Source organism: Amblyomma mixtum, chromosome 8, assembly GCF_055824585.1.
Source record: "Amblyomma mixtum isolate Tamu chromosome 8, ASM5582458v1, whole genome shotgun sequence".
NCBI lineage: Eukaryota > Metazoa > Arthropoda > Arachnida > Ixodida > Ixodidae > Amblyomma > Amblyomma mixtum.
Window position 1 is genome coordinate 86832008 of NC_143019.1, and position 26723 is coordinate 86858730.

The window sequence follows — 26723 nt, forward strand, 5'->3', positions numbered from 1 at the left end:
CAGAAAAACGAGCCCAGTAGGCCTGTGGCAAGCACTCATGCATCTTGCTAAAAAGCGTCCGAAGGCCTCCTCAGCGTTGTCGAAAAGAGCAAGTCCAAAGCAAAGTGTTCCATATTCCCGAGAAGTGATGGCCAAAGATGAGCTCCAAATCCCAGCAACTAAACGCGTTTGCAAGTCGACAAAGATTCATCAGAAGGGCCTCTTCGCCGGATGTCTTTACACCTTGGCAGCCCTCTGTGGTGTCGGGAATGAGAAACGCAACCTGAAGTGCACCAAGACGATCCTTCAAAACATGGAATCTATGTTAAGACGCCCGTTGCACGAGGCATACCGTACAGGCGCGGGCTTCCGGTACCCGAGGAAATGTTTTTCCAGATTGCTCCAGCTCAGGAGAAGGTTGGGCAGGTGCTCGAAGTGGAGGATCCGGTGAGCTAACTTCCGCCGCGGCACGAATTTCAAGCCACTAAAGGTGCGCTCGGCCTAGCCAGCAACAAGAGGGCAACATCCGGAACTCTGACAGGGTTAATTCGGTGTATGAATAATCTTGACTTGTTTTGACTTGGTTTAAGCTTGTTGACTTAAGAGGAAACATGATTCGATCTTGAAATCCGTCATCAAATAAAAAAACTTTTATATCAGATTACCGTTTCTTCAAAGTTTTTTTTAGGCACTCATGGCACTGCATAGAATCGATGCTAAGTGACCATCTGCGAGCCTTTTCTATAAGAAAAAGTGAACCCGCTCTCATGACACTCAGACCGCCGGCTGTACTCTAAAGCTCGCTACTATTACTGCGCCGTGTGTTAGGGTACCAGCGGCATGGAGGTGGCACATAGTCAGTCAGTGATGCCGTACAAAGCCTGAGCGGGCAGCAAATGAAAGGCTTCGGCATGAGCCCGGGGGGCGAGCCTTGCCAATGTCCACGAACTTCCACCTTCCAATGATCGACGACAGCTGCGGATTCGTGGCGTGCCGCAGATAGAGTTACTATGTGCTGCACTGCAACGTCGATAGCAGCTGAACGCACATATAAGTGACTTTCTTCCCCTTGCCGAGTGACTCCGACTGGCACAAAACTCCATGTAAATTCCAAACTGAAGATTGTTTTCTTAGTGCTTGCTCTTCTTTGTTTCGTTCTGCTTATCACATTGACAGTCATTTTCATTGTTTTATTTTAGCATAAGTGACCTAACTGCTTTGCATATACTAAGCGTATACATTTCCAATTTTAGTGGTATCCGGTTATTCTGTATGTAATTTCTGCTTTGTATAGATGATTACTCATTATGCGAGACTGCTACTTCAGTGCATTTTTTGTACAATCTGTTGTTTGAGTGTGGATCCTATCCTTGTGTATTTTTCTGTGTTTGCTGTCGATTCTTTACGGGGGGGCTGGGACTCCGTGAGGCACTCAAATGCCTTTAGTCCCAGCCTCTATTTTCACCCAATGGTAAAGGAAGATAAAATCCTGAAATCGCGAAGTGCGTTTAGCTTAAAACGCATGTGAGGTGATAAATTTGTTCTCGAAATAAATGAACTATTCAAACAAAAGATTGAAAACTTGGATTCCTTATGGCGGAAGTATCGCACCGGCTATAATCAGGTTATTACATGCAGTTCGTGAGATTTGCTAGCTTTAACGATATATATTTTTTTTATATAGAAAAGGCAAACCAATATGGCAGGTCGAGGTACCATCATAAAACCGTATAGGTATATAAAGACATGATGACATTTTTCTCATTATTCATAACTTTTTAGAGCTCAGCTCTTAGGCGCTTGTTCCTGCGTTCCGCGTTGTAGTCGTCGGTGTGGGTGTAGTCGGCGTAGTCGACGTAACCGGTTGTCTAAGTAGCAGAGTTACACACCTCCTGGAAGGTGGCTGCCACGGGAACATTCAGAGGGTGGCTAGCAGTGTAACGCGTCACGTGCAAGCGGTGGCAGGTGGCGTGCGAAGAGCTGTGCTTAAATTTCGCATTACCAACTGCTGTAACCATGCGTCATTTTCTCTTCCTTTCAAATTGTTGTGAACGCCAATAAGCCACCACAGCAGCAGTGGGCTATGACCGCCCTATTATTTTATATAGTGAAAAGTACCTTTGTTGTCAACTCAACGTTTTATGTCAACATTGGTAATAAGGTATCACATATCACCTGTGTCGTTGGTGCAAGCTGCAAAACAGATGATAAAATGGTTTGAAGTAGTTATTTAGTTGAGAGCTGAAGACAACTTAAATTTAACTAATGATCTTCATACACAACCACTATAGACGACAATAATAACGCTTATGGCCTCTTTCCATTTTTGAAACCCGGTGCCTTCAGAAGTTCCACGAAACTTTGGTTCTGCTTGGCCTCAAATGCTCGGTTTTGCAAATGTCGAGTCGTTTTCTAGAAAGCGGAGGTGTTCGTTAACAGAGATAGACATTGTGGGTGTCTTGCATAATTTTCTCTCATACAGCTTTTGTGGATGAGCTTTCATGACAACTGAGTGTTGTTGACGTCAGTCTGGGGCAATGCTTCGAGGTGCAAATCTTTCGCTACAACCATGTGCTGTCAGTGCACAGCTGTGCAGAATCGAAGGCTGTGCCCTCTGGCGCAAGTCCAGCCGAAAGCAGCATAGCATGAAAGTCGGAGTCAGGATTGGTGGCGAGGCTGCTAGTAGGGCCGAATTCAATCACCCGTCCAGCCTCCATCACAAGGATCCTGCGTTGAAGAAATAGTAAATGAAGCAACTAAAAAAACGTGTTATTACCAAACTTGGAAAAGTGCCCAGGAGGGACTGTTGCCGTTCACAGAACGAACGCCAGGTTTAGTAGCGATTACTGGCCGGCATGATTTTGCGAGACAACAGACAACGGCATAAAATTTTCAGGTTTAAGTGTTTCGTTAACCAATTGTTTTTACCGCATAAGAACCTGGACCAATATTAAAGGTTGAAATAACTAGGACTACTTTTCTGTTCTTTCACGGAAAGCAAGAAGCGGGCGACCGCTGCGGCTGTTCGACACATCGGCGAATAGTACCTCACATTCGACAATTTGTCTCCGTATGGGCGCGCGTGGCCGCTGCGACGCACGTTTTGAAGCGGTAGCTTCACTACTAGAGGTCTCGGGCTGAGATCGCTGTGCGTTGCCTATGACCTTCAAGGGTCAGCCAAGGTCAAATCTTGAGTTTATAAGCTTGGAGAACCGGTGGATAGTCAATGATCAGACTAGTGGTGGAGCAATTGAACAGGTCAAGGTCAAGCCGGGGACGTCAAGGTCACGTGAAGGTGAACCAGACTTTGGTCACGTGATCGACTTCGGGCTCACCGAGGAGCCTAAATGCGTTGTTTACGTGATAGTCGTCACGCCATTTTTAACCGAGTACATGACGGAAGGAGCACCGGCGCGCCTGGGAATAAGTCGACATGCAGTGTTCAGGTTCTAGGCAGTGATGTCACGGACTCCTAAATCGGGTACATGACGGAAGTAGCACCGGCGCGCCTGGCTCAAAGTGCACATGTAGTGTTCACGTGCTAGGCTGTATCGTCAGGGTCAGCAGCAGCGCCGCGCCTACGCACGAAGTCCTAGTGTGGTGTTCATGTGCTGGGCCCTGACGTCACGCGTACAACAACAATAACAACGACCCTGGCCTCGGCCGGACAGCATAAGAAGACTTTGCCAGGCTAAAGCATCGTGAAGCTACCGCTTCTCAATCGGTTTAACCAAGGCTAAAGCACCGCTAATTTTATTAATACATTTACGGTTCGCTCCTCTGAAGATGCCAACTTCCCCAGCATGCAGCAGTGATGGTGATGCAGTTGGTGGAAATCGACAGGCCGGCACACTTTCCTATTAATTCTTCATAATTAAGAATGAGGACGCAGAAGCTGTCTCATTTCTCGGTGGGCAACTCAGCGGCGCTTAAGAAAAAAATATTGAGGGAGTGAAAGCACGCAGAGAAAAAAAATTTAAAGACACTCTGATGACCTGATGTGATGAAATGCCTCAGGTAGTACGCTTTTATAATGATGGTTTTCAATTTAATGCTTTTCTATTTCACTCTTTTGCAATTGAGGCCTTTCACTTGAGCCACGTTTCATTGCCCGAAAATTGCCACACTTCGTTTAGCTTTTCCTTGGCTGCCTATTACGGCTCGCCAGTAATTGTATGCTCTGTATTTGATACAGTTAAATTCCGCTCAAATTTATTGTGGCCTATGGCTCGCAAATAATTTTTTATGCTTTTATATTTGCCGCACAACAAAACATTTCGCATTACTTGGCCGGGTGTACTGGATCAGTCGACGACGGGCGCTCGCTGGCATACGCTGACGCTTATCCACTTTCGGTGCCGCTTTTCCTCTTTACTTTCATTCCCTGCTTGTTTGGGGGCGCCGCTGCGGCGGATAATTTTCTCCCACGCCTCTCATCGGGGGCTGGTTCTCGCGCTCGGCTCACTGCATGTGCTCGAGGCTTCGTTCGGCGGCCATGCTAATGACACTTATACTGTTTACGTAGTGAAAGAGACACTGTGCTGGAAGGCTCGGATAAAATTTCGACGCCTTGGAGTGCTTCCACACGCACTGGCATCGCCCACTACACGAGTGTGTTCAATTTCGTCTCCATCGTGACGCGGCGGCTACGCCCGGAATGAAACTTGCGCCTTCGAGATCAGAAGCCGAGCGCGCTAACCAATGAGCTACCGTGGCGGGTTCCTCGTTCTTCAACCAAATTAAAAATGGTTACATGGAAATGAAAGGCGCGGTAACTGTGTAACGTTTGGAAGAAAAGAAAATTCACAGAAACTTCACCGTGGACACCTCAACCGCGTCGTGTTTTTTCTGTGTACGAAATATAACATATGGCGGCGACCAAGCCGTTCCTTTTAACGTACAAGCAATTTGAAAGCAGAATATTTATGCGCATTTGGAAACACGCTTTTTACGTGCGCACACAGTGTTTACGTTTCTCTGGGATTCATTTCTCAAATAATTTTTAGTTCCCACCCACACATTCAACCTTACAAAAAAACCAGTCATGTATTTTTTTTCTGAGCGTTCCCCTTTGTAGAGGAAAAGATTCAGGGGCTGTGTTATGTGCTTTATGTTGATAAACTAGCTATGTACGCTCAATATATTAAATTGGGTGGGTGTTCTTGTGTTGTCTCATCGAACTGTCCCTAATTAGGTACACATCCAGTTGTACATTCCGGCGCAAGCCATTATGGCGTGATGTTTAGAGGTGAGGGCGTCTCTTCACCGCGTAGGGTGCGGGCTCAATGTAAACGAAAGCATGAACATGTCAATAGTAAAGTGAAAAGCACCTTTAGGATAGCTGAACAATTCTTCCTTCCTACAATACTCGGCTGCAAATATGAATGTTTTCATCGAGTGTATGTTGAAACGTCCAGACTTTAGAGCATTCGAGCACACTCACTTGTCGTAGTCGAGCACGGTGTCCAGCCTGTGGGCAATGGCCAGCACTGTGCAGTGGGCGAAGCTGTCCCTCAGCGTGCTCTGCACCAGCCTGTCCGTGTCTCCGTCCATGTGGGACGTGGCCTCGTCCAGCAGCAGCACGCGGGGTCGACGCAGCAGTGCCCTGGCCAGGCACACTAGCTGGCGCTGGCCCGCACTGCGCAGGTAGGTTCGTGGTCAGCTTGTTCCAATAAAGGTAGACGTTGCCCATAGTTCTTCAATGTGGTGCTATATATCACATATTATTGATTTCTGCGAATAAAATCGACTCCAAAGAGCCTATCAATCCAGCATGGACGAAAAAAAAAGTTTGTTACTCATTCTTGTTAATAAGAATATATCAGTGGCGTATACTAGACACTGTTTCCGCATGCCACGTTAATGCTAGTGTGGTTAGCCTAGCTGATTTTTAATTCGGCAACATTCCCAGTTACATTAGAGTGCTTTAATGAAGGGCAGCTTGTATACTATAAGTGTTGCTCAAATGAGTATGCTGAGATCGATCTGTAGAGGGGCGAGAAGGAAGAAAGTGCGGAACGAGCTCATAGGAGCAACAGCCGGTCACAAATATTGGAAGAGAGATAGAAGAAGAAAAGGTACGAAGTTTTGACCATGCCTTCAGCAGGGACGACATATACACGAGAAAGAAGAGGATTAAACTAGAAATTCAATGGAAGAGGCTGGAAGGGTGACCCAAGAAGTCGTGGCAACACGATGTGGAGGAAAATATAATTGGGAAGCAGCTCAAGAGAGAATAGGTTAATTATGGCGCAAAGCGGAGAGCGCGGATGGAAATGAGCAGTCTTAATTAAAAATTGGACAAAGCTGCTAAGAAGAACAAGCCTTCAGCACAACGGTTGCATGCTAGCAATGCACATACAGCAGAAGTTCGCTGCGCAAAATTAGTGGATGCATGGAAGTTGAATGGAAGATAGGAGCGTCTCCTTTAAAACGATGTGTAGGCATTTGTCACCATGCTCGTCTTTTTTCCTTTATTTATATAGAATGAATGGTAAAAAGGAGCGTCCTGCTTGTAACGGGTGGTGACAGTTGCCACAAAGCTCGGCTTTTTTCGATACGTTTCTTTAACGATGTAATAAATCAGTCTATAAATTCGCCATTTTCTTTAGATACATTCTTAATCCTACATTTCTAAACTTATGGTACGTTTCTGTTTTTGAGTCACAGTTGCTTTGCCACTGTGGAAGGTGTGCGCCACCTGACGGCGAAAATCCCACTTTGCGTGCGCAGCTGGCATCCGCCCATTTTCCATTAAAATGCCCGCCTCAGACGAAGTCGGTTGCTGACGCATTCGGCTTCGACGTAGATGATGTGCAAAAATGCGTGGTGTACTAGGCAATAACGCGGTGCGTTTCATCAGATTACTATGCATAGCGTCTCGATTAAAGGAAAAATTAGAAATTTTCATTCACACAGGCAGATTTTCTTTGCAGCTCCCCTCTATCTGAAATTTTCGGGATGGCAAATAAATTTTGATTTCTAATAAAGGAGTAATTGCCCACTCGCATCCACCCATGCGCAGCCACACGGCTACAAAGGAGAGCTGTGCAGTTTCCACAGAAACTTTATTGTTAAAGAAAAGTTCGTTCTAGCCCGAACCAGGACGAATGTTTCATTAACTACGAAGTTTCTGTGGAAACTGTATAGCTGTTCACTGTAGCCGTCAGGCTGCGCATGGGTGGATGCCAATGGGCAATGACTCCTTTATTACAAATATACTCCACCGTGAGGGATTCCCTTAAACATTTTACGAAACTTTGATTTCATTTCCAGATAACCCACGGTACAGCATGACGATGCCCTATAAACGCTGCGGATTTAGAAAATGTTATTGGAACTTAGCCTAGCAGCCATTGCTATTTCTGTGCACTGCGAGGTTGTATGGAGGAGAATACATATCACATAGATGGCACACAACGCTCTGCACTCTACCTGAAGTTGTTGTCAACGTCTTCCACGTCCATGAAAATGTTCATCGGGTGACGTGACACGAAATGCGTCAGATGCGCTTGCTCTAGTGCCCACCACACATCCTCATCGGAGCAGGTGTTAGTAGGGTCCAAGACGTTGCGCAGTGATCCGCGCGTCAAGCACGGGTCCTGTACGTTGGTAGAGACAAAACGTAGCTCAGCGACGCAAGGTGCAAGAGAGCGCCTGACAGCGGTGCAACGAAGGTTATTATTTTGGAACCAAAACGTGCAATACTAAAAGTAAAATTTGGCTTTTTTCCGAGAAGCAGAAGTTTGAACTTTGAGGCGGCCACGTGCAGTGACAAAACAAGGCGTTGTAAGCAATTGTCAGAAGGCAACCGGCTTATTTAGGCATCATGAAGATTTAGTTTATTGTGGTTTAAAGTCCCGAAGCGCCTCAGGCTATGACGGACGTCGTAGTGAAGGGCTCCCTAAATTTCGACCGGGTTCTCTAACGTGCGCTGACATCGCCCAGTACACGGACCTCTAGAATTTCGCCTCCGCCGCGGCAGGGATCAACCTGCGCCTTTCGGGTCAGCAGCCGAGTGCCTTAACCACTGAGCTACTACGGCGACAATGGCACCATGAAGAGGTGACGAGTGCTCGCAGATACGGAAAGCGCACTTATCCCGATAAAAAGTGCAGTTTTACAAAGCTGGCGCTTCTATTCTTGCGTATTCCTTGCCAATGGGTGTAGGTATTTGGATGCTGATGAATTCTGCGCTTGTTTTCATCTTTAGGTTCACTTTATGTATTTCATCTTTCCATCATAACAAAGTTTAGCTATGTCAGCGGGCGCCCTGTTCGTTTCCCTCTATTTGTCCTGCAACTATTAGCACTCGTACAGTACCCATCGCTAAGTTGCTTTGGCGTTCCACTGATGGTCCGATGGGCGCTGGACCGAACCCAGCCGAGACGGCCATATTTCAATGCTGCTGAAAAGCAAAAACGCCTGTGTAGTGCACCAGGCCAGAGCACGTTGAAGGTCACCAGCTGTTCTAAAATAATTCGCAAGGCTGCACACAGGCGTCCCTCTTCGCCTATGTGTCGCTTAGCGACGCTAAACTCCACACATCATACGACATTTCTAACCACGGCTTTCTATCCCATGCTTGACCATGGGCTTGCGCAAGTGGCACCGCTACACAATCAGTTCAGATAAAGGCCCTCCACAATTTCCTCCATGGCCCTGATTTTCTCCTTGGGTCTCCTCGACCACCTAGTGCTCGCGTGGTGTGCCACATGGTTTATAGCCCTATACACGGTTTTGTCGAACGTTTTTAATGCGAGAGGATTGCTAGCCCCCTTAGGCGAAATTCATTCGGCGGCCGACGTTGTTGTTGAGACCGAGATGGTCTAAAAAGGTTGCGTCATCACTCCGTCTCCGAGCGTGGGGCACGCATTGCGCCGATAGATAGCGTATGCATACAGGGTGGCCTTACTGCTCCAACCTTGCGCGTGGGCAATCCCGCTCCGGCTCCGACTCACGGGGTAAGCCGGAAGGTAAGGGGTAAAAGCAGCGCGCGTGTAGTGATGTCATCTGACGAATCCCCCCGAGGCGGAACCAAGGTGGGTTCACCCGCGCGTAACGCACTCTCTGGGTGCGGCCTCTGACCTATGCAGCGCGGTCGTTGCCACGCCTCTCCCCAGAAGCTCGCACTTCCTAACTTAATTGTGCCGGTCTTCCTCCAAAACAAACCATGCAGACGGACCGTCCGGCAGAAATAACTATAATCACAGATATTCGGCAGCGAAAGAAGCTAATCCTTTCGCCCTCCCACGCGTAGTCAGTCTTAAGTGTCTGTACCGAACTTTTTCTTCTGGCAACACTGCGTTTAGCCTCATAACACTTCCTGATAAATTAAATTGCCTTTGTGGCCTAGCGGCAGGCGGATGGATGTAAGCATACCCGCTTTTAGAATGACAATTTATTTAAATGCTGTTTGCCGCAGGCACATTGGAACGGATGGCTTCAGCGCAATGGTGCCTCAGAACACCGGTACAACCGCCGCGGTGGCTCAGGGGTTATGGCGCTCGGCATGCTGACGCGAAAGACGAGGGCCAGATGCCGGCCGCGCCGGTCGATTTTCGATGCAGGTGAAATTCTAGAGGCTGGTGTACTGTGCGATGTCAGCGCACGTTAAAGAACCCCAAGTGGTCGAATTTTCTGAAGCCCTTCACTACGGCGTCCTTCATAGCCTGAGTCGCTTTGGGACGAACTGTCCCAAACCCAGTAAACAACATTAAACCAAAACCAGAAGATCTGTACATACAGGGCATAGAATTTACTAGACATCTAAAACAAACCTGTCGTTCTACACATTACTTTTTTTGTAAAATTATGAGTGAACTATGGAAGTACAATTGAAATCGAGATCTGCTTAATAAAAAGTGCTCAAGATCAATAGATCATCTTGCCTGTGGAATGACGGTGACCACAGAACGCAATCTCCGCAGCGGTACAGATGCTATGTCCACGCCATCGATGCGAATGCATCCGGCGGATGCTTTTAACACGCGAAGTACGGCCATAAAGAGGGATGACTTGCCGGCTCCGGTGCGGCCGACTATGCCAACCTGAAAGTGCCGGACACAGAGAGTAAATCAAAACAGTTAAGCTGCTGATGCAGAACGTAAGCAACGGTGAGACGTACTATAACACGAGTAATGCCGGCACAAGAGGTGACAGCTTCATCCGTGGCCACATTTCAGAGCTCAAATATTGAAATGCAACAGGAGCACTGTAGTGATAGCGGCACTTCGGTGAGGATTAGGACGCGCCGACTGGGCCTACAATGCCAGCATGTTAAAAGGGAGTCTGAAGTTTCATCAGGTACTTGTTTACGAAAGACATATTGTTCTCTAGGTCATCAAAAGCACAGGGAGAAATAGTCCCCACACCTTCTACAACAATCAACACGTAAGGCCAGCACAGCATTTATATGAGATATATTTCTAAAGTTCAACGAAACCTACCTTCTCACGGGGCAGTACAACAAATGACACATCGTGAAGAACATCTGGCAAGATTCCAGGCTTGTAGGAGGCTGAGTATTTGTCGAACTCTAGCTTTCCTTTTGAAGGCCACACCTCCGAGTCTAGCGAACCGGCAAGAACGGGCTGGGGGTTGCGGTTAACTGGCGAAGTTTTCCCTCCGTCTCGTTCGCTGGCAGATTTGTCGTTCAAACCCGCCTGGTCAGGTCGGAAGGAGGGGAAACAAAACTCAGCTATTGGTGCCAAGTTTATTGCATGGAAAGCGGCTAAACCATTCTGACCACTATAAATTGGGGTGCGATTCGGACCAGTACATACAACGTATCAAACAAAACATGGAATGCGCTGATTGCTACGCAATAAACACATTGAACACAAAGCAAAAACAGTGTCTTGACCATGGCGAGGTAATTAAAACTATTTTCAGTATGGCGTGCAAGTTCAACCAAGACAATAAAAAGTATTTAACTGGGCGGCTTCAGAACAAAGCACACTTTTTGCTGATGCTTGTGCATATACGTAAATATGTGTCAGTCTTCCTGGAATAAAACTATTACTTTTTTCCAAGTCAGCCGTCAGAATTGTTATGCGCACTTTCAACTTCCTGAGAGCTTTTATTCTAACCGTTATTATAAGTTTCGCATAGAACGTTACGGTAATCAATGAAACGACGGACAAATTGCAAGTTTCACAACTCTTTACCAGACTTGTGCTTTCCCTATCCCTGCGCCGTTGAACTTCGTGTTGGCCTGTAAGCTGATACGAAGAACGTTGTCGCTAATATTTAGTAAATAGTGAGTACAAAACCTACAGATCTCAGCAAATACAACACTCTATCTGCGTTACCTGGCATGCAGTGCGCTTGGTAGCTGATATAGAGGGGAGGAGAATTTGGGCGGACTTGCAGGCTTGACGGAATACGCAATTCTGAGTGAGTTGTGACTTTTTTCTCATTTCGGTGTATAACTGTCGCGGTTGCGGGAAACGAGTCACAAAAGCATGCGGTCAACAGCGATCACACGCGTACAAACATTTCTGCATAGACCAGCTGAATCACGACATCCCACTCTTGGTGGAAAGCTTGCTTCGCTTCGATGTGGCTTTTTGGCCACTTGCTGAGACTTGCACTGCCTCGAAGTAAGAAATATAGGGGCGCCGCTCCATTCTTTGTTGAACTTTATATCTTTGTTCCCGAACTTGCTGAGACAATATTTCATGCATCTAAATATTGAAAAAAACAAGTGCACTTCCAAACGTGGCAATAAACAAAACCTGATGACAAAATCTTCCTCTCGAGTGCATTTATGCGTGAATATTTGAGCAGATTAGCACTCATGGCCCATCTCAGATGCCTTCTGAGCGACCCTCTAGGTGTATATTTATTCCACCTACATGTAACACATATGGCGTGCTTTTCTTTCTGTATATATCATTGCTAAGCAGTTCGCCAATGATGTGAAGATTTCGTGATTTGAAAATAGGCATATATATTTTTTTCCGAACCGGAGCCAGTATGAAACATTTATATAGGGAAATAAGATTTCCATTAATCGTTAACTTTCTTTACACTCGGCGGACAAAATATTGCGTCACGAGAGGAAAAATACTTGCTCAGTTCTTTCCAGTAACCTGTTACTAACCTCTGGGGGCAGTCGAGTGTAGTCCACGCAGCGCTCAACAGATACGAACATCTGGAGACAAAAGAACACTGATCCCGAGGAGCCCATTATAAGGAAAGCGACCTGTAAGAATGAAAGGAGGCAACTATATCATTGACGATAATAATTACAATACCTGCGATGAATAATTCTCTTTTTGAATTGAAGTCACGCACAATATTGCTTATCGGAGACACTAGAGTATCGGAAGTTGCATGTAATATACTTGCATCTAAATAGTAGAAAGTATATTAGGAAGAGTACGTAACAAATGGTAATTAATATACGCTAGTAATCTCCGATTTGCAGATGGCATTGCCATGCTAAGTAACGGTAGTATCACTGCGGAATCCAAGAGAAAAAAAAACTCAGCTGCGACAGCCAGAAAGTAAGGAAGGCACAGGATGTTATTAAATTTCGGGTGTAGTTGGCGGCAGCTGGCACAGGCCAGAGTTCATTGGAGGTCAGTGGCAAAGGGCGTAACTGGCCTATAATAATAGTGAAGGTGACGTTTTAGCAGGGACTATGAGATGGACACAATTATGAAAGCAAACTTTTGATTCATTTAAATCTATACCTTCCTTAAGAACAAGTTACGCCACAGTTAGAGTAGAGGAGCTGCTGATTCCCACAGTTTGCAAATGAACCCAATAATATAAGTGTTTTTATGCCTACTGATCTTAAATGCTTCCAGCTCCTGTCACCGCCATTGTTATCCAGCGTTCGCGAGTGACAAGCAGCGCCCAAGCGCTGTAAACTCACGCCAACAGATGCACTGAGAGCGAGTCCCACGGCGCTTCCGTTGTTGGCCACGTCTTGGCTTTGTCCAGGCAGAATCACAGTAAAGACCACGGACGCCATTACGACCAGGAATCCACATAGACCTCCCAGGAACCGGACGCTTCGGAGGCAGTTGGTCAGCGTGAGCAATGCCCTCATAGCAGCGTCGACTAGGCGATAGGAGTGCCGACAGAAGCGCTCGTCCACGCCGTACGACCGCAGGACGCTCAGCGTGTCTCGTGTCTCAGCAACGTGCTGAAGCAGGTGCGACCTCTGGATGCTCTCTAAACGGCCCGCAGCATTGCAGGCCTTGGCCATGATGACCTGCAGATTCTTGCCTTGATTTGGACTGCTAGACAACAGTGCGAAAGCATGCAATTTTAAAATTTCATGGTTTCCTATTTGTTAGCTTGCCAGACGGTTTTTTTCGTTCCAAAACTACATTACTTACACTGTTGCTCTGATTGCACTTTCGTCTTGCTTCAGCCGTCGTGTTAAGGGCTGTCAAAGAATGATGAACTTAAACGAGAGCTCATCGCTTTTCCGTGTATCTCCACTGCACCGCGTCGTTGTAAATAGTTTCTTTCGTTGTCTTTAACGGTTTAAGGCGTTGCAGAAACAATTTTGTAGAAAGCGAACTTGCAGATTTTTATTATAGTGTGGTTCACATAACAGTGGTTCTGCCGTTTGTTTCACGTGACTCCAGCGTCGTATATGATGCAAGAATGAAGGTTTTTTATGCCAACTAGTTAACACAATTACTGATATTTTTTTAGAAAAAGAATTTTGTGGCATGTCCTCCGCGTTTTCATGCAGGCAGGTTGAGCCAGTAGCAGCAATATCAATTTTTGCTTAATTTCTAGCGTCGCGGGAACAGAAATTGGTTCAGCGATTTCTCGTATAATTCACAAATCCTGGCCTTTTCATGTTACATTTCTTAAACATTGAGAGACTTTGGACAAAAATTTGCTCATATTGCTAGCCACATTGACTGTTCGTGTCCTGTGTCGGAAAACTAACTAACCGACTTTCTTTAGTCGCAGATATACTATTTCGGCGGAAAAATGTTTGTTTTCAATCTCTAGAGCGAGTGGCGTCGGAAGCGGTTTAGTTCCTGCCTTGGTAGTGTGCTAAATTCTGGCATGTGGAGTAAACACTCTGCGCTTTACTGAAGGAGCGACTGACACATTGACATACCATCATGATTAGGTAGAAGGCGGCAGTGAAGCCTCCCAGCACCCCTGCGGCTGGTGCTTGGAGGCCTGTCACGACAATGCGGGCGATCCCTGCGGGCAGTGTTTGCAGGATCTGCTTCAGCGACAGATAGAGGCAGGAGTCAACGTTCTCGAGCTCTGTTGAGAAGCGGTTGAGAACGCGGCCCCGCGGTGTAGAGTCGAAAAAATCCACCGGGCTGTCGAGCACCCGCCGAACCATCGCCCCTTGTAGCCGGAAAGAGAGGTTCTTCAATGCAACAGCCAGAGTGAAGGCGCCCAGCCAGCCAAGGAGGACTGTTTAATCATGCGAACAATAATGGCATTGTAGGTCATGGTGTTATCGACCTTTTCATCAATAATCATCAAGAATTCAGTTGTAAAACAGCAATGATGAAAAGTCTAAGTAGATGATGACTCTGATATGTGGCAAGCGGAAACGCAAGCAACTAAAAACCGGGCAGTTTTGATCACAGCAACAAGTCAACTTGCAGTTTGTGAGCAGTACACAATAGTTGTTCACATGAGAATTTAGTTGCTAGCCAATATTGAATATTCCTTCTTCATTCATGGCTTTGTGATTCGGCGATTGAACAGGAGCTTGATAGCTTACTGCTCAGTGCATAATAATCTGGGCCCAGCTGCTAAACTTCACGCGTGGAGTGCGTTTAAAGCGATAGCTTCAGGACACTTGTTCAGCGGAATATGCTGCGTCCGGTCGGTGGCGTCCGACAATGTTGTGTTGCAAAACTTTGCATTGTTCGAAAATTCCTGACTTTCCACGTGGATCAGCGAAATTCAAAGTAGTTAGAACATTACATAGACATTATCAAGATCGCAACATGACACAAACGTCATTACCAAATGTAGGCATATTAATTAAATTAAATGAGGTGAGGAGGAAACTCGAGTAATTCGGGAGGAATCGAGCCATTGGATTGCGAGTCATACACCATACACCCAGGCCACACGCACGTTCGTACCGCTTGGTAAAAGTAGAGTCTCATACGTATGTCGTGTGGAATTTAACATAATGTTCTAGCTTACTGACTGTGATTAGAGAGGCTCTAATTAAAGGAGTAGCGTCCAAGTGAGAAGCAATGTGCATGCAAAAGAGGAGTGAATCTATGCGAACGACTGTATGCTTGTGTCACGCGACATTGGTGTGTCATGTGACCTGGTAACATTGGTAGAACACGGGGTCAGCTAATATGCTAATGAGATCAAGTGGACTAGCTGACTGGACCCACTAGAGCAGTCGCGACATAACTTTAAAGGCTGATGATAAGCGTCTCTCAAATTAATCATGCAGGAAGAATTTTAAGTCCCGGAAAACCGCCCGTTCTGTGCCGAACTGCTGAGCAGCAAACAGGTAATTTTAATATAGGAGCATTAAAAATTCATAGCGGGACGCCTTCTGTGCCACCATTTCCTGGCACTTATCGGCAAACTGACTGTTGTACTATTCAAAACAACGTGAAGAGTATTACTGTATCACAGCCAATGACTTTTTTTTTCACTTTTACTACATTTATTGCTGTTCAGTGCTTGCTTTGAGGAAACGAAAATTCAGCGGTGAATGATCAGTACGCTAACGTAGATGTCTCGTTCATCCCATTGCTCCGTCAGCCTTTCTGCCCGCTTTTACAGAACATAGCTGAAATAAATATCTTATGATGTCTCTAATACTACGTGGCTGCTCGTTTCGTGAGCGAGAGAATAGTGTTAGAAAAAAGCTTTCAGATGTAGCGAACACATAGAAAGCCGCATATGCGCGTCAACGTTCTCGCACTCTGTCATTATCGCTCTCTTCTAAGTGTTTACGAAGCCGTCGCAATTCCCCGAAGAGTTTTTGTCCATCCTGTTACATGTAAAAACAGCTACACAATTCAAACAGGCATGCAAGTAGAATCATAAATGACGCCTGTAAAGTTTTTTTGCATTGCAGATAGTAATTTGGCCCTCGGGTAGACAGATGCAGAGCACGGAATTGCATTTCTCATTCCACTGAGGGAGTCTCTACGAGAGAAACAGCCGATAGAGACTTTTTGCATAGAGGAAACGTGCTCAGGCAGATGTAAATCGGTTTCTGGGACGCCACCTGCGCAGCCGCAGTGGTAGGGATGCGGCCATGCGAAGCCACTGCACTTGCGTAGCCAGCGTCCCAGAAACCGCCATACGTCTAAGCTAGTATTTATCCCGCCGTGCAAAATGTTTCTTATGTTACGTGGCTAGGGCAGCAGCACAGACGCCGCTGCAGACTTCTATACGACAAAGAGAAGATCGCCGGGATCGAAACTGATTTGGGGGGCGATTTTTTCGCTTACTCAGGAAAGCAAGCAGGCGGCGGCGAATTATTTTCTTCTGGTCTTTGGCTTAAGAATCGTCTCTACTGTCGGCCGCGCTCAGTTTCAAGGTGACGCCGAATCTTTGAGAAAAGGCGCCTGTACAGCCCACGACAACCTTGACTGCTATCTCTCAGAAGAATTCGGACTGCCACAGCCGCGGCAGGCAAAGTGACAACGCCACGCTCTAGCTTTGAACAAAAAAGCGAATAAACACCTTTCAAACCTTTGCGCAATAAGAAATCCAGTTAATCTTCTCACCGTCCGAGACGCAAATGGCCGCTAGACCCGAAATCCACACAGTCGAAGGTTTCTCGTCGGCAGCCGCGTCCGTCCATTGTTTCATCCAAACCAAATATGAAGCCACCGCTCCCGCACGGGCCATGAAGCATAGTGCAGCGACTACAATGCAAGGACCGCTTATGCGTACTGCAGAGGAAAATAGGTCCATGGTTCCCTGAAACGTGGAAGTAACGCTGTTCACACAGGAGGTAACTTTCTTTTCGGAGGCATTACGTTTTCGGCAGCTATAAAGAAATAGTGTTTACTGTAGGTCCGTAAGCTTTTCATAAGGGGTGTTCTTTTATTCTGTTTAATTAGCACCCGAATTGTTTTTTCTGCATTTTCGTCTTATGGCAACGTTTCAGGCTTACTGTGTGTTGCTTGTCGCTACCCGTTCGAGCAAACGGACAGTTCACAAATACTTTCAAATATTTTACAGATACCATCCGCCTTTTACAAAGAGTTTGCAAATACTATCCGCTTACATGTCTGCCTGTGACTGATGCCAGTAACAAGCTAAAGGATCCTTGAAGCCGGACCCTCTATCAATCTCTGAAGTAAACCTTTTTTGCCTTGACTCATACGTGATGAGAAAAAGAATGCATCTACCAGCATTCTTTAACTGTGGAAACAGATCACATTTCGTTTTTAGACTCCAAAGTTTGTTTGTTTTTTATAGTGCGTAGTTTGATATCCTAAAAACAAGAATCGAACCCCTAATATACATGCCAAAGAGCACGTTCCATGAATAAAGCGAAACTGTAGAAATATGGTTTTTTCTCTCGGGAACGCGTAAATTATTCAGCCTTTCTTGACAAACGTCATATCAAAGCAAGCGGTCCGTTCGTCTTCCATCTCTGGCGATCCCCGTCCTGGTACGCTGCACAACCACAACGGTATGCTCTAAGGATGTCCCTCCAACTTTTACAAGAATCGTTGACTTGTTGGTATTACTGGCTTGCTAATATACTCTTACTCCGAAAGCCCATTATCTTCGAGAAATACACGTGCACATTTTAATGAATCATGCTCAGCTATAAGCAATGAACAGCCTGGGTAAAGAACCACGCTTTTCTCATTCTCTGCAAGCTCTATGCTCGATTCCAGCGTTCTTTTTCTGCATGGCCCTTTTATTTTCAACCCGCTCATTATCTCTACCATTCTCGCTCTACGTGGTAGACATAGCTGATCTTTCGCAACCTTTAAATTCCGCCAACCTTTGCGACTTTGGCACAAGATTTGTTCTACCCTTGTGGTATGTTAAAAGAATGCTTTACTATGTCTTGCTATCCCCCGTTAACTCATTTAACAACCTCATTACCGTACAGACAATTTAGCTGCCTTTGGGCCAAACAGCCGCATACTTTCCGGTACCTGCTTGAAAGCGGGTTCGGCTCTTTCAACATGCATAACAAGCCGTAGCCAAGAGAGCGAAAGCAAGGTTGGTGAATTATGAATGTTTAAGGCTGCACTTCTTCAAAACACACGCAGTCTACAGAAAAATGCACGTACCACAAGCGACGCCATAGTTTCTTCTTCTGTTTCTTGATGAGTAGGTTTGGCAATTGCTTCAGTTAGGGCCGGGTTTCTGAAGCAGCAGGCAGAGGGTTGTATATAAGTTGAGGGCGCAGATATCAAAGCAGGAAAATTAACAGTTGGCTCTTTCATCGAAGTTAGATTGCAGCGTTCACATGCGACACGAATGTACTGTTTGTGCAATATTTATGCCGTGGCTTTCAATGAGATTAATAAACATTAATTTATCTTTTCAAGTTATTTAGCTTGTAAGCACACTGATATAAAAATGTTATTGATAGAGATGCTTCAACTCGCCGCATTCACTGAGTGGTCTTCGCTTCGGTATCGTGATCTTAATTTCGCAAGACTGAATTCGGCTGCGGCAGCTGCATTATTAAGGTGGGGGATTCGAACAACAATGCACTGTGCGATTTCAACACACGTTATTGAGCCCCAGGTGGCTGAAGTTAATTCGAATCATTATAAAGTAGTGCTCTTGTAGGTCATGGCTGTGTTAAAGACGTTAACTCTCTCTTACCATATCCGTAACTAAGATGCATGGTTATTATGGCGCTCTGCGCTCGTATTTTCAAAACGTGCTCTAGGCTTTAACATTTATGCATGAAAAAGGCATGTGCGGGATGTGAAAACTCTAAATCCAAGTTACTTAACCTTTCGATTTCTTTCTACTTACTTGCTGAAGTCCTGTCTGCTGGTGTCCTTAGCATGAATTCCTTCCCTGAGGGTGGCAGGGCATCTGTGGTCTTTGATAAGTTCACTGATGTCATCAAAAGTTGCAAGTTTGCCGTCGGCGACAAGCATAATTTGATCCATCTGCTGCAGATAACGAGTTTGGCTGCATACGACAACGCGTGTCTGCAAATGTAGAAGCTTCAAGGTTATCCGCAGAAAAAGGCAACAGCTCGAAGTGAGGACAAGACGCCATTAGTTTCTTTTATCTAATAGTATCCTTATCCTATTCAAAAACAGCTATGGGAAATAGTTTGTGTTTCTGTAAAGGGCAAGCGCACGAATCTTTGCAGTGACAGTAGACAGTACACCTAGGAAAGAAGCGTTGAAAGATTGTATGTGCGTAAGAATTATTGTCGAAGAGTGAAGCCGAAGGAGGATTAAAAAGGAAAAGAGCGTTTCCGTGCAATCAAGCCCTCAAGTTCGAGGTGATTTCAGTGAGGGAGTCATTACTATTACATCCACCTCAGCGTAGCCCCGCGGGTACAAAGCAAAATTGTGAGGGTTATCAGAACCTTTGCCAGTGGGGAAAATTTCATCCCGGTCCAGGTATGGAACCCCGTGCCCCACTTGTCCGGGACAGGCGGCTGCGGAGTGTGGATGCTCCTTAAAGACTAAAGAACTGCTGTACAATACAAACGTTAGAAGCATACTTGAGTATGCTTGCACAGTCTGGGATCCGAAATCCTTTCTTGACGTTCAAAAGCTAGAAAGAGTTCAGAATTTGGCCGCTCGTTTTGTTTTCAATAACTATGGGTGATATTTTGTGTAACGAGCGCGAAAAAATCTTTGGGTTGGGAGTCCCTTCAAAAACGTAGGAAAGTTCTGCCTTTAAAATTATTTCATAACATGTTTCATTCTAGAACTGGAATAGACAAAACCAAATATATAGCCAACCCTGATTACGTGTCTTTACGAAGAGATCATCCACTTAAAGTTAAAGAAAAGAATACAGATGCCGGACTGACCTTTTTAAAATGTCTTTTTTCCGAAAAACGGTTTTGGAATGGAACAAGCTGCCTGAGGAAGTAGTGTCCATATTATCAAATGATTCATTTTCTTCCATGCTGTGACATTTTTTATGTATAATAATTCCGTGTTCTTTCTATCTCATTGTTATCTTTTTTTTGTAACCACCTGCATGAGATAGCATTTGTGTACTTTTTGTTCAACCCCCCCACTGTAATGCCAGACAATGGCGCTGTGGGTTTTATGATAAATAAATAATTAAATGGCTAAATACTCCCTTCAAAGAGGATTTCCGTTTCCAAGACCGATGGCCCTCTAGTACATAAATAATCTGTTAACTGATTGATTGCACGAAGGTCAGCAAAGCTTAGAAGGTAGATAGACTGGAATGAGTGACAACATAAATCTTCCCTGCTTCCAGTACCGTTAGGTCTATTGCTTTTCATACCACTCAGTGGGCCTATATCGAGATCACTCGATAATAGCTGCAACATTAGACCCAATGCTTTGAATCTAAGGGGGTAAAAGTACGAATTTTTTTTTAAAGTGGAAGGGTTTAGCTTTACACTGAGCATCCCTCCCCACTTTTTTCATTACCCAGAGAAAACAGAGCTCACCATGTTATGATCTATTGTTTGAGATCTCCTACTCGTCATTGCTTGCAAGCGCTTATAAAGAGGTATATATTTCCCAATGTAAGTTGCTCGGCGAGTTGGTTCCGATATTCCATGACTACATCGCAACGAACGGGACAAGAAGAAGGGCACAGGCAGAGGCAGAGACACAGGCAGGCACAGGCAGAGACACAACACAGCGCTGTGTTGTGTCTCTGCCTGTGCCCTTCTTCTTGTCCCGTTCGTTGCGCTGTAGTCATGGAATATATTTCCCGTCAGCCGTAAATGCGCCAGGGTTAGCCTCTATTCTGCGCCTCGACAATGATTACTGTTTTGTTAAAAGCCTTTTTTATCTTATATTGGTGCATTCACTTTTGCAGTCGTTCATGGAATCGGCGAGGAAGGGCATGCTGTGAACATTTCGCCCTTTACAAAAGGAAAAAAAGCGTTAACTACGCAATGCAACCGTTCATTATAATAGGGCAATCACGGCTACAGCATATGTGAAAATAAGAGAGCGGGCGGCAATATAAGAAACGGCAGCTCCCTTACCAGTATACGGTACTTCAGCTGCGTCTTTTAGGAAGGCCTCTACAGCCTTCATGCTCCTCGGGTAAGAAGTCTTTTTTTTTTTTGCTTTGTCGACATGTGCTCACTTTCTCTGTATTAAATCAGTACTTTTCCTCATGAAATTCCGATTGTAATCAGCGTCGTGTGAGTTGATTATCTGTGTAAATCTGTTTTGAATTTGATTTGTGAACCGTGCGTTATAACCTCTTCCTTCGTATTGATTTATAATGGATGTTGCATGCAGGTTTTGGCAGGCATTTTCGCCCTTAGAGCACAGATTCTTCAGGACGTTAAAGTTGGTAAGGCGGTTTTTGCATATCACCTAGTTTGCTTAGCAGTAACCGAGAAATGAATCACTGAGAATCAGTTTTTCCCTCGAAAACATTTGATAGAGGCATGACTATTCACCATGGATTTCGCAAACTCTAAAAAGCTGCGATAAAAAGATTGTGTTTTCGAGCTGAATTACTTGAGAGTCACAATAAAATCACGCGTGAATAATTTTATGCACCTTTTTCTGAAGGATTCCATTGGTTCCAATTACTTGTTCGAAGACCTTGGAAGCAACATGGACATCCAGAGCGCTGAGGGTGTCGTCTAGAAGGTAGACGTCGCTCTCACTGTAAGCTGCCCGGGCGAGGGCAATCCTCTGCTTTTGTCCGCCACTCAGTGTCGCCCCCTATCGTAGAAAAGCGTTAACGAATTGTTCACTTATGTGATGAAAGGTCTCCACAAAGGCAGTGCGATGTGATGTATACTGAACTATTGTCCAGATTCAATTTGACTTGTGTTTTCGAAAAGCTTTCAAAAGGCGATTAATGCGCGGATTGACAGTTTCTGTAGCAAAGGCAATCTCATAAAGGCATCAATTTAGGTTTAGAAATTTTCGTTGCACACAATGTGCTCTTTTGGTGCAGAAAGAAATAGCATTAGAAATCATGGAAGATAAAATGATGATAATAGGACTATACATCTATATCAGGAAAGCTTTGGCCCTGTAAATCACACGATTGTCCTGGACAAAATGGAACGTTATGGTGTCAGAGGAGCAGCGCAGAAACTAATTCGTCCATACCATACAGGTTGATATGCAATATATGTGAACAGGGAAATACAAATCGCGCTTGACAAAAATGGTGTCAGGATTGCCACAAGGAAATATTTGGAACCTATTCTATAACTTTGCCACAACAATGACATAGTAAAAAAAAACCTAGAGAGTTGTTATCAACGCAGATGATTACTTCGTGTTTTTTGCTGGAATCGATCTAGCGCACAATACTATAGAGGCACATATGTTGCTTTGTAGTTTAGAAGAATCATACAAGACAAATTGCGTAACCCTAAAAGAATAAAAAAAAATGTGCGATGAGAACACTAGCGAAGATGCCTGAAGCCATAGTCCCTGAGCCGCAAAATCTTTCGATTGTAAAATCTGTGAAAACGCTTGGTATCCTATTTACCGAGCATATGTCCTGGAGCCAGCAGATTCACTTGTTATTGGTTAAATGAAGCGAAACAGTGCACACATTGAAAAGGCACCGACAAACTCTTCCAGCTACGATTATACTACTTTATCATGCCCTGTTCATATCTATTTGTACTATTGTGTACTGGTTTAGGGAAATAGTACAGCTGAAAACCTACATAAATCCACTATATTGCAAAAGGGCAGTATCAAATGCTTTCCATTCAGAACACATGGCGCCTCTTTTTGAAAAGAATAGAATCATTCGCGTTCAGCGCTTGTACAGTTAGATACTATTGTTCTTATAAGGAAGCGATTAAAGGCAATTTGCATGGTTTCCTGGACATTGCACAACTTAAGCATAACCCTACAACTTACATTTTTCGCTCTAAACGACTCTGACATGTTCGTTTCTCGCGCACACGGTACGGCCTTCAGCGAATTCAGCACATATTGCCAACGACATTAAATGACTATAACACACTGAATGCTGATATGAAGACGTTAAGATAAAAAGATATAAGTTTATTTAGACAATAAAAATGAAAAGCAGACATGTTTGAAGAACTCTATTAGTCAAGATTTCATAATTGTATTCTGAGGGGGATTTCATCACACTACCATTTTTTTCAAGATGCTCATTTATGCTTTTTTTACTATGTGTTTTATTCTGCTTTTTGCGTAGTATGCTTTACTATGCTCGAAGTGCTATGTTCTTGCAGCGGAGCCCCTGGCCTGGCTTCTAAAATCTTCCCGCTTTTTTAAGCTATATATAGTGATTTATGACTGTTGAATGTAATGTATTTTCTCTACCATTGCTTCCCCCCGCCGCGCTGCTTCAGTGGTTACGGCGCTCGGCTGCTGACCCGAAAGACGCGGGTTCGATCCAGGCCGCGGCGGTCGAATTTCGATGGAGGCGAAATTCTAGAGGCCCGTGTAGTGTATGATGTCAGGGCACGTTAAAGAACCCCAGGTGGTCGAAATTTCCGGAGCCCTTCACTACGGCGTCTCTCATAGCCTCAGTCGCTTTGGGACGTTAAACCCCAATAAACCAAACCAAACCAATCTACCATTGCTCCCAAGTATGTGCATAGTTCAATTTCCAAACAACCGTGCAATATTATACTGCTTATTTCTTTTATAAGCACCCAGTGAAACAGATTCATGGTCTTCCTTGCTATGTAAGAAACAGAATGCTAGATTTAGTGGCTCTCGTGACGTCAAAATACGTCAGTTAGTATCTGCACATTTAATTTAGAGGATGAAGCCTCTGCAGCGTCTGCGGTTTTTGGATGTTGCCGTAGCAGCAGCATTTTGACTGAGGTGAAATGGAGTAGAAGAGTGCTGTTGTTTAGGGCCACGAGAACAACTCAAGGAGGTCGATATTCATTGCAAATTCTACACGCCGAATTCAAATATATTTCATGAAGTTGCTTTAAAATCGTGAAAACCTATCACACGTTGAGGAATACGGACATCATTGTGCATGTAAGATACATTTCTCGATAGTCAGGAAATCGCATAACATGTAGAGTTTGAATATAAGAGAACCAACAGCCACAGAAACCAAGGGGCACAGGGGATCTTTAATTAATGTATTTATTTTGTGGTGTTGATCAATTTATAATATTACTGAATATGTTACCGCTTAAAGCTAATTGATTAGAAAAGCAGAAGAAAAAACAACCACATGCCGCCGGTGGGATCCGAACCCACGACCTCCGAATTAAGCGTCCGGTGCTCTACCGCTGAGCTACGGCGACGGCTGTCAAACCTTCTGCTTTCGGAGGTTTTTATGTTTACAAATAACCTAACCTTGAGAGTGTTCATCAGCGCCACCCACGTTCGTAAGCGGCGGACGTGGAACGTCCTGAGTTACCGCTGGTGTGACGTAGAACGCCATCGAACGGCGAGGGTGGAAGCTGTGTGAGAACCCTCTTATGCTTCCTATGGCGTCAAGGCTGCCAGAACCGAGGCCCTCGCTAAGCAATTAAGCAAACAAGAGAAGGGGAATGAGGGGCTCGTTATAAATATGGGAGAAGTCTTCTCATATTTATAACGAGCCCCTCATTCCCCTTCTCATGTATAGTTTGAAGTTAGGTAGAATAGGTGTAGTTAGGTAGGATAGGTGTTATAGGGCAGTTGGCTGCTATTTGATACAGGCTCATATAAATTCAGAGGTTTAGATTAGTTGTAACAGATTCTGCGTAGGAAAGGGTACAATGCTCTGACAGCGCGCTGCGCGGCTCTGGAGGATCGCTATCTCCGGCTACATCTTCCTTTTTGGGACCTCGGAGGTGCTCGGAGGCGCTCGACTGTATGTCGCCAGGCATCGTCGGGTGTCAGGGGCCAACTCAGGCGAGCAAGCTTCCGGGCTAGTTGGTGATGCATTTTCTGATGAAGTTAGCGCAAAAAACGAACAATAGGGAGAAAGAAAAGACACATGAGACATTAACGAGCGTGAATGTCTTATGTGTTCTTTCTTTCGGTCCCTTGTCCGTTTTTTTTTGCGCCAACTTCTTCAGGGGCCAAGGCTCATTACAGGTCTGAATGCACTCTGGCCGTCACTTTTATTCACGCGCCAAGAAGCATTCAACTGGTCATGCACACCCCTTAAGAGTCACAGCGGCGCCAGCCGGAAGAGAAAAGGCCCAAGCCAGTGGGAAAATGGGGGTGAAGACGGGAAATGCTGCAGGCGCCGACGAGGAGGGCGAGAGAAACGTTCTAGCTTGGAAAGAAGGATCGCTCGGATGGAGGGGGAAAAACGAGGAAAGCTGGTCAGTGGGGTGATGAGGAAGGCCCGAGACTACACAGCTGGGAGGCGGTTCTCCGTGGTTCGAAGCGCCCAAGACATCGGAGACAGCGAACGAACAGGACCAACTTCGCAGTCTCTTGATTCCTTCTGGCAGACTCCGGCGCCAACGCAGCGGCATGTAAGCTTGGGCACCTCTGCCTCTGAATCATATACTCTTTAACACGCAATTCTTGATTATATTCGTTTTGCTCCAGCTCAGTCTAGCACTGCCCTTATGTCTCTTAATTCGGCGTCGAAGCCCCACATTCATTCCTGTTATTTTCCTTGGATTAAAAATTTTAAGTCATGAATGACGCGACATTCAAGAGACCTTTGTTTTTGAGACCCCACTTCTGACACCACGTGTGACGATCCCACGTACTGCACAGGTACACACGGGACGGAGAGGCAAAGAGACACCGCTAGTCTCAGTTGGGACAAAACCGACTTATTCAAGAATTACATGTTAAAGAGTGCACGTTACCGTGTAGAGGCTGTGGTCTCCAAGCTTACATGCCACTGCGTTGGCGCCACAATCTTCTTCAGAAGGAACGCCGTGGCTGCGGAGTTGGCCTTGTTCGTTCGCTGTCTCCGATGTCTTTGGCGCTTCCGTGCCTGGAGGACCGACTACCAGCGGTGTCGTCTCGTGCTTTCCTCGTCATGCCACTGACCAGCTTTTCTGGTTTTCTCCACCATTCCGGCGATCCTTCTTTTCAGGCTGCAGCGTCTTCCCCGCCCTCCTCTCAACATCGGCGCCTACGGCACTCCCCGTCTTCCCTCGAATTTTTTTCACCAGCTTCGGCCTTTTCTCCTCCGGCCGTCGCCAGTGTGGTATGCCTGGCTAGTTGAATGCTTGTTGGCGTCGAAATAAAGATGACGGCCAGGCTGTCATCCTTCGCACTCATAATGAGCCTTTGCACCCAACACCCGACGATTCCTAGCTCCATACAGTCTCTTGCTTGAGCATCTCCGGAGTCCCACAAAGGGAAGATGTCGCCGGAGGTAGCAGCCCTCCGATGAAGCAGTTAGCCAGCATCAGTATACGTACCTTTTGTCCAACTTCTGTGAGGTCTCCTGCCGGGAAGGCAGCTATGTCTTCGAGTAGGTCGCAGGCACTCAGTACTTCTTCGTAGAGCGAGAGGTTTAGTGGCTTTCCGAAGAGGACGTTGTCCCTGATGGACATGTTGTAGATACACGCAATCTGTGGAACGTACGCCACAGATCCCTGCGGAAGCAAGTAGCATGACGTTGAATTTCTCATTGTTTGCTCTTGTTTTGGTATTGCGGCGGCTGGCTGTAGCAAATGGCATAAATGTATG

The 26723-nt window shown here is 45.5% G+C and overlaps 1 protein-coding gene across 1 annotated transcript in view; it reads right to left on the bottom strand.

Moving 5' to 3' along the window:
- Nucleotides 1-2108: 2108 nt before the first annotated feature.
- Nucleotides 2109-26723, bottom strand: part of LOC149333346 (ATP-binding cassette sub-family C member 3-like) — an 89807-nt gene continuing 65192 nt past the window's right edge. Inside the window, exons 15-27 of the mRNA XM_089558636.1 lie at nucleotides 26453-26629; nucleotides 21654-21821; nucleotides 18934-19115; nucleotides 18234-18309; nucleotides 16701-16896; nucleotides 14081-14391; nucleotides 12866-13207; nucleotides 12086-12187; nucleotides 10428-10643; nucleotides 9870-10028; nucleotides 7414-7580; nucleotides 5423-5617; nucleotides 2109-2706 (exon numbers count right to left, since the gene is read on the bottom strand). Coding sequence (XP_089414762.1) covers nucleotides 2541-2706; nucleotides 5423-5617; nucleotides 7414-7580; nucleotides 9870-10028; nucleotides 10428-10643; nucleotides 12086-12187; nucleotides 12866-13207; nucleotides 14081-14391; nucleotides 16701-16896; nucleotides 18234-18309; nucleotides 18934-19115; nucleotides 21654-21821; nucleotides 26453-26629 — 2457 coding nt within the window. The 3' untranslated portion in view covers nucleotides 2109-2540. The remainder of the gene's footprint in view (nucleotides 2707-5422; nucleotides 5618-7413; nucleotides 7581-9869; nucleotides 10029-10427; nucleotides 10644-12085; nucleotides 12188-12865; nucleotides 13208-14080; nucleotides 14392-16700; nucleotides 16897-18233; nucleotides 18310-18933; nucleotides 19116-21653; nucleotides 21822-26452; nucleotides 26630-26723) is intronic.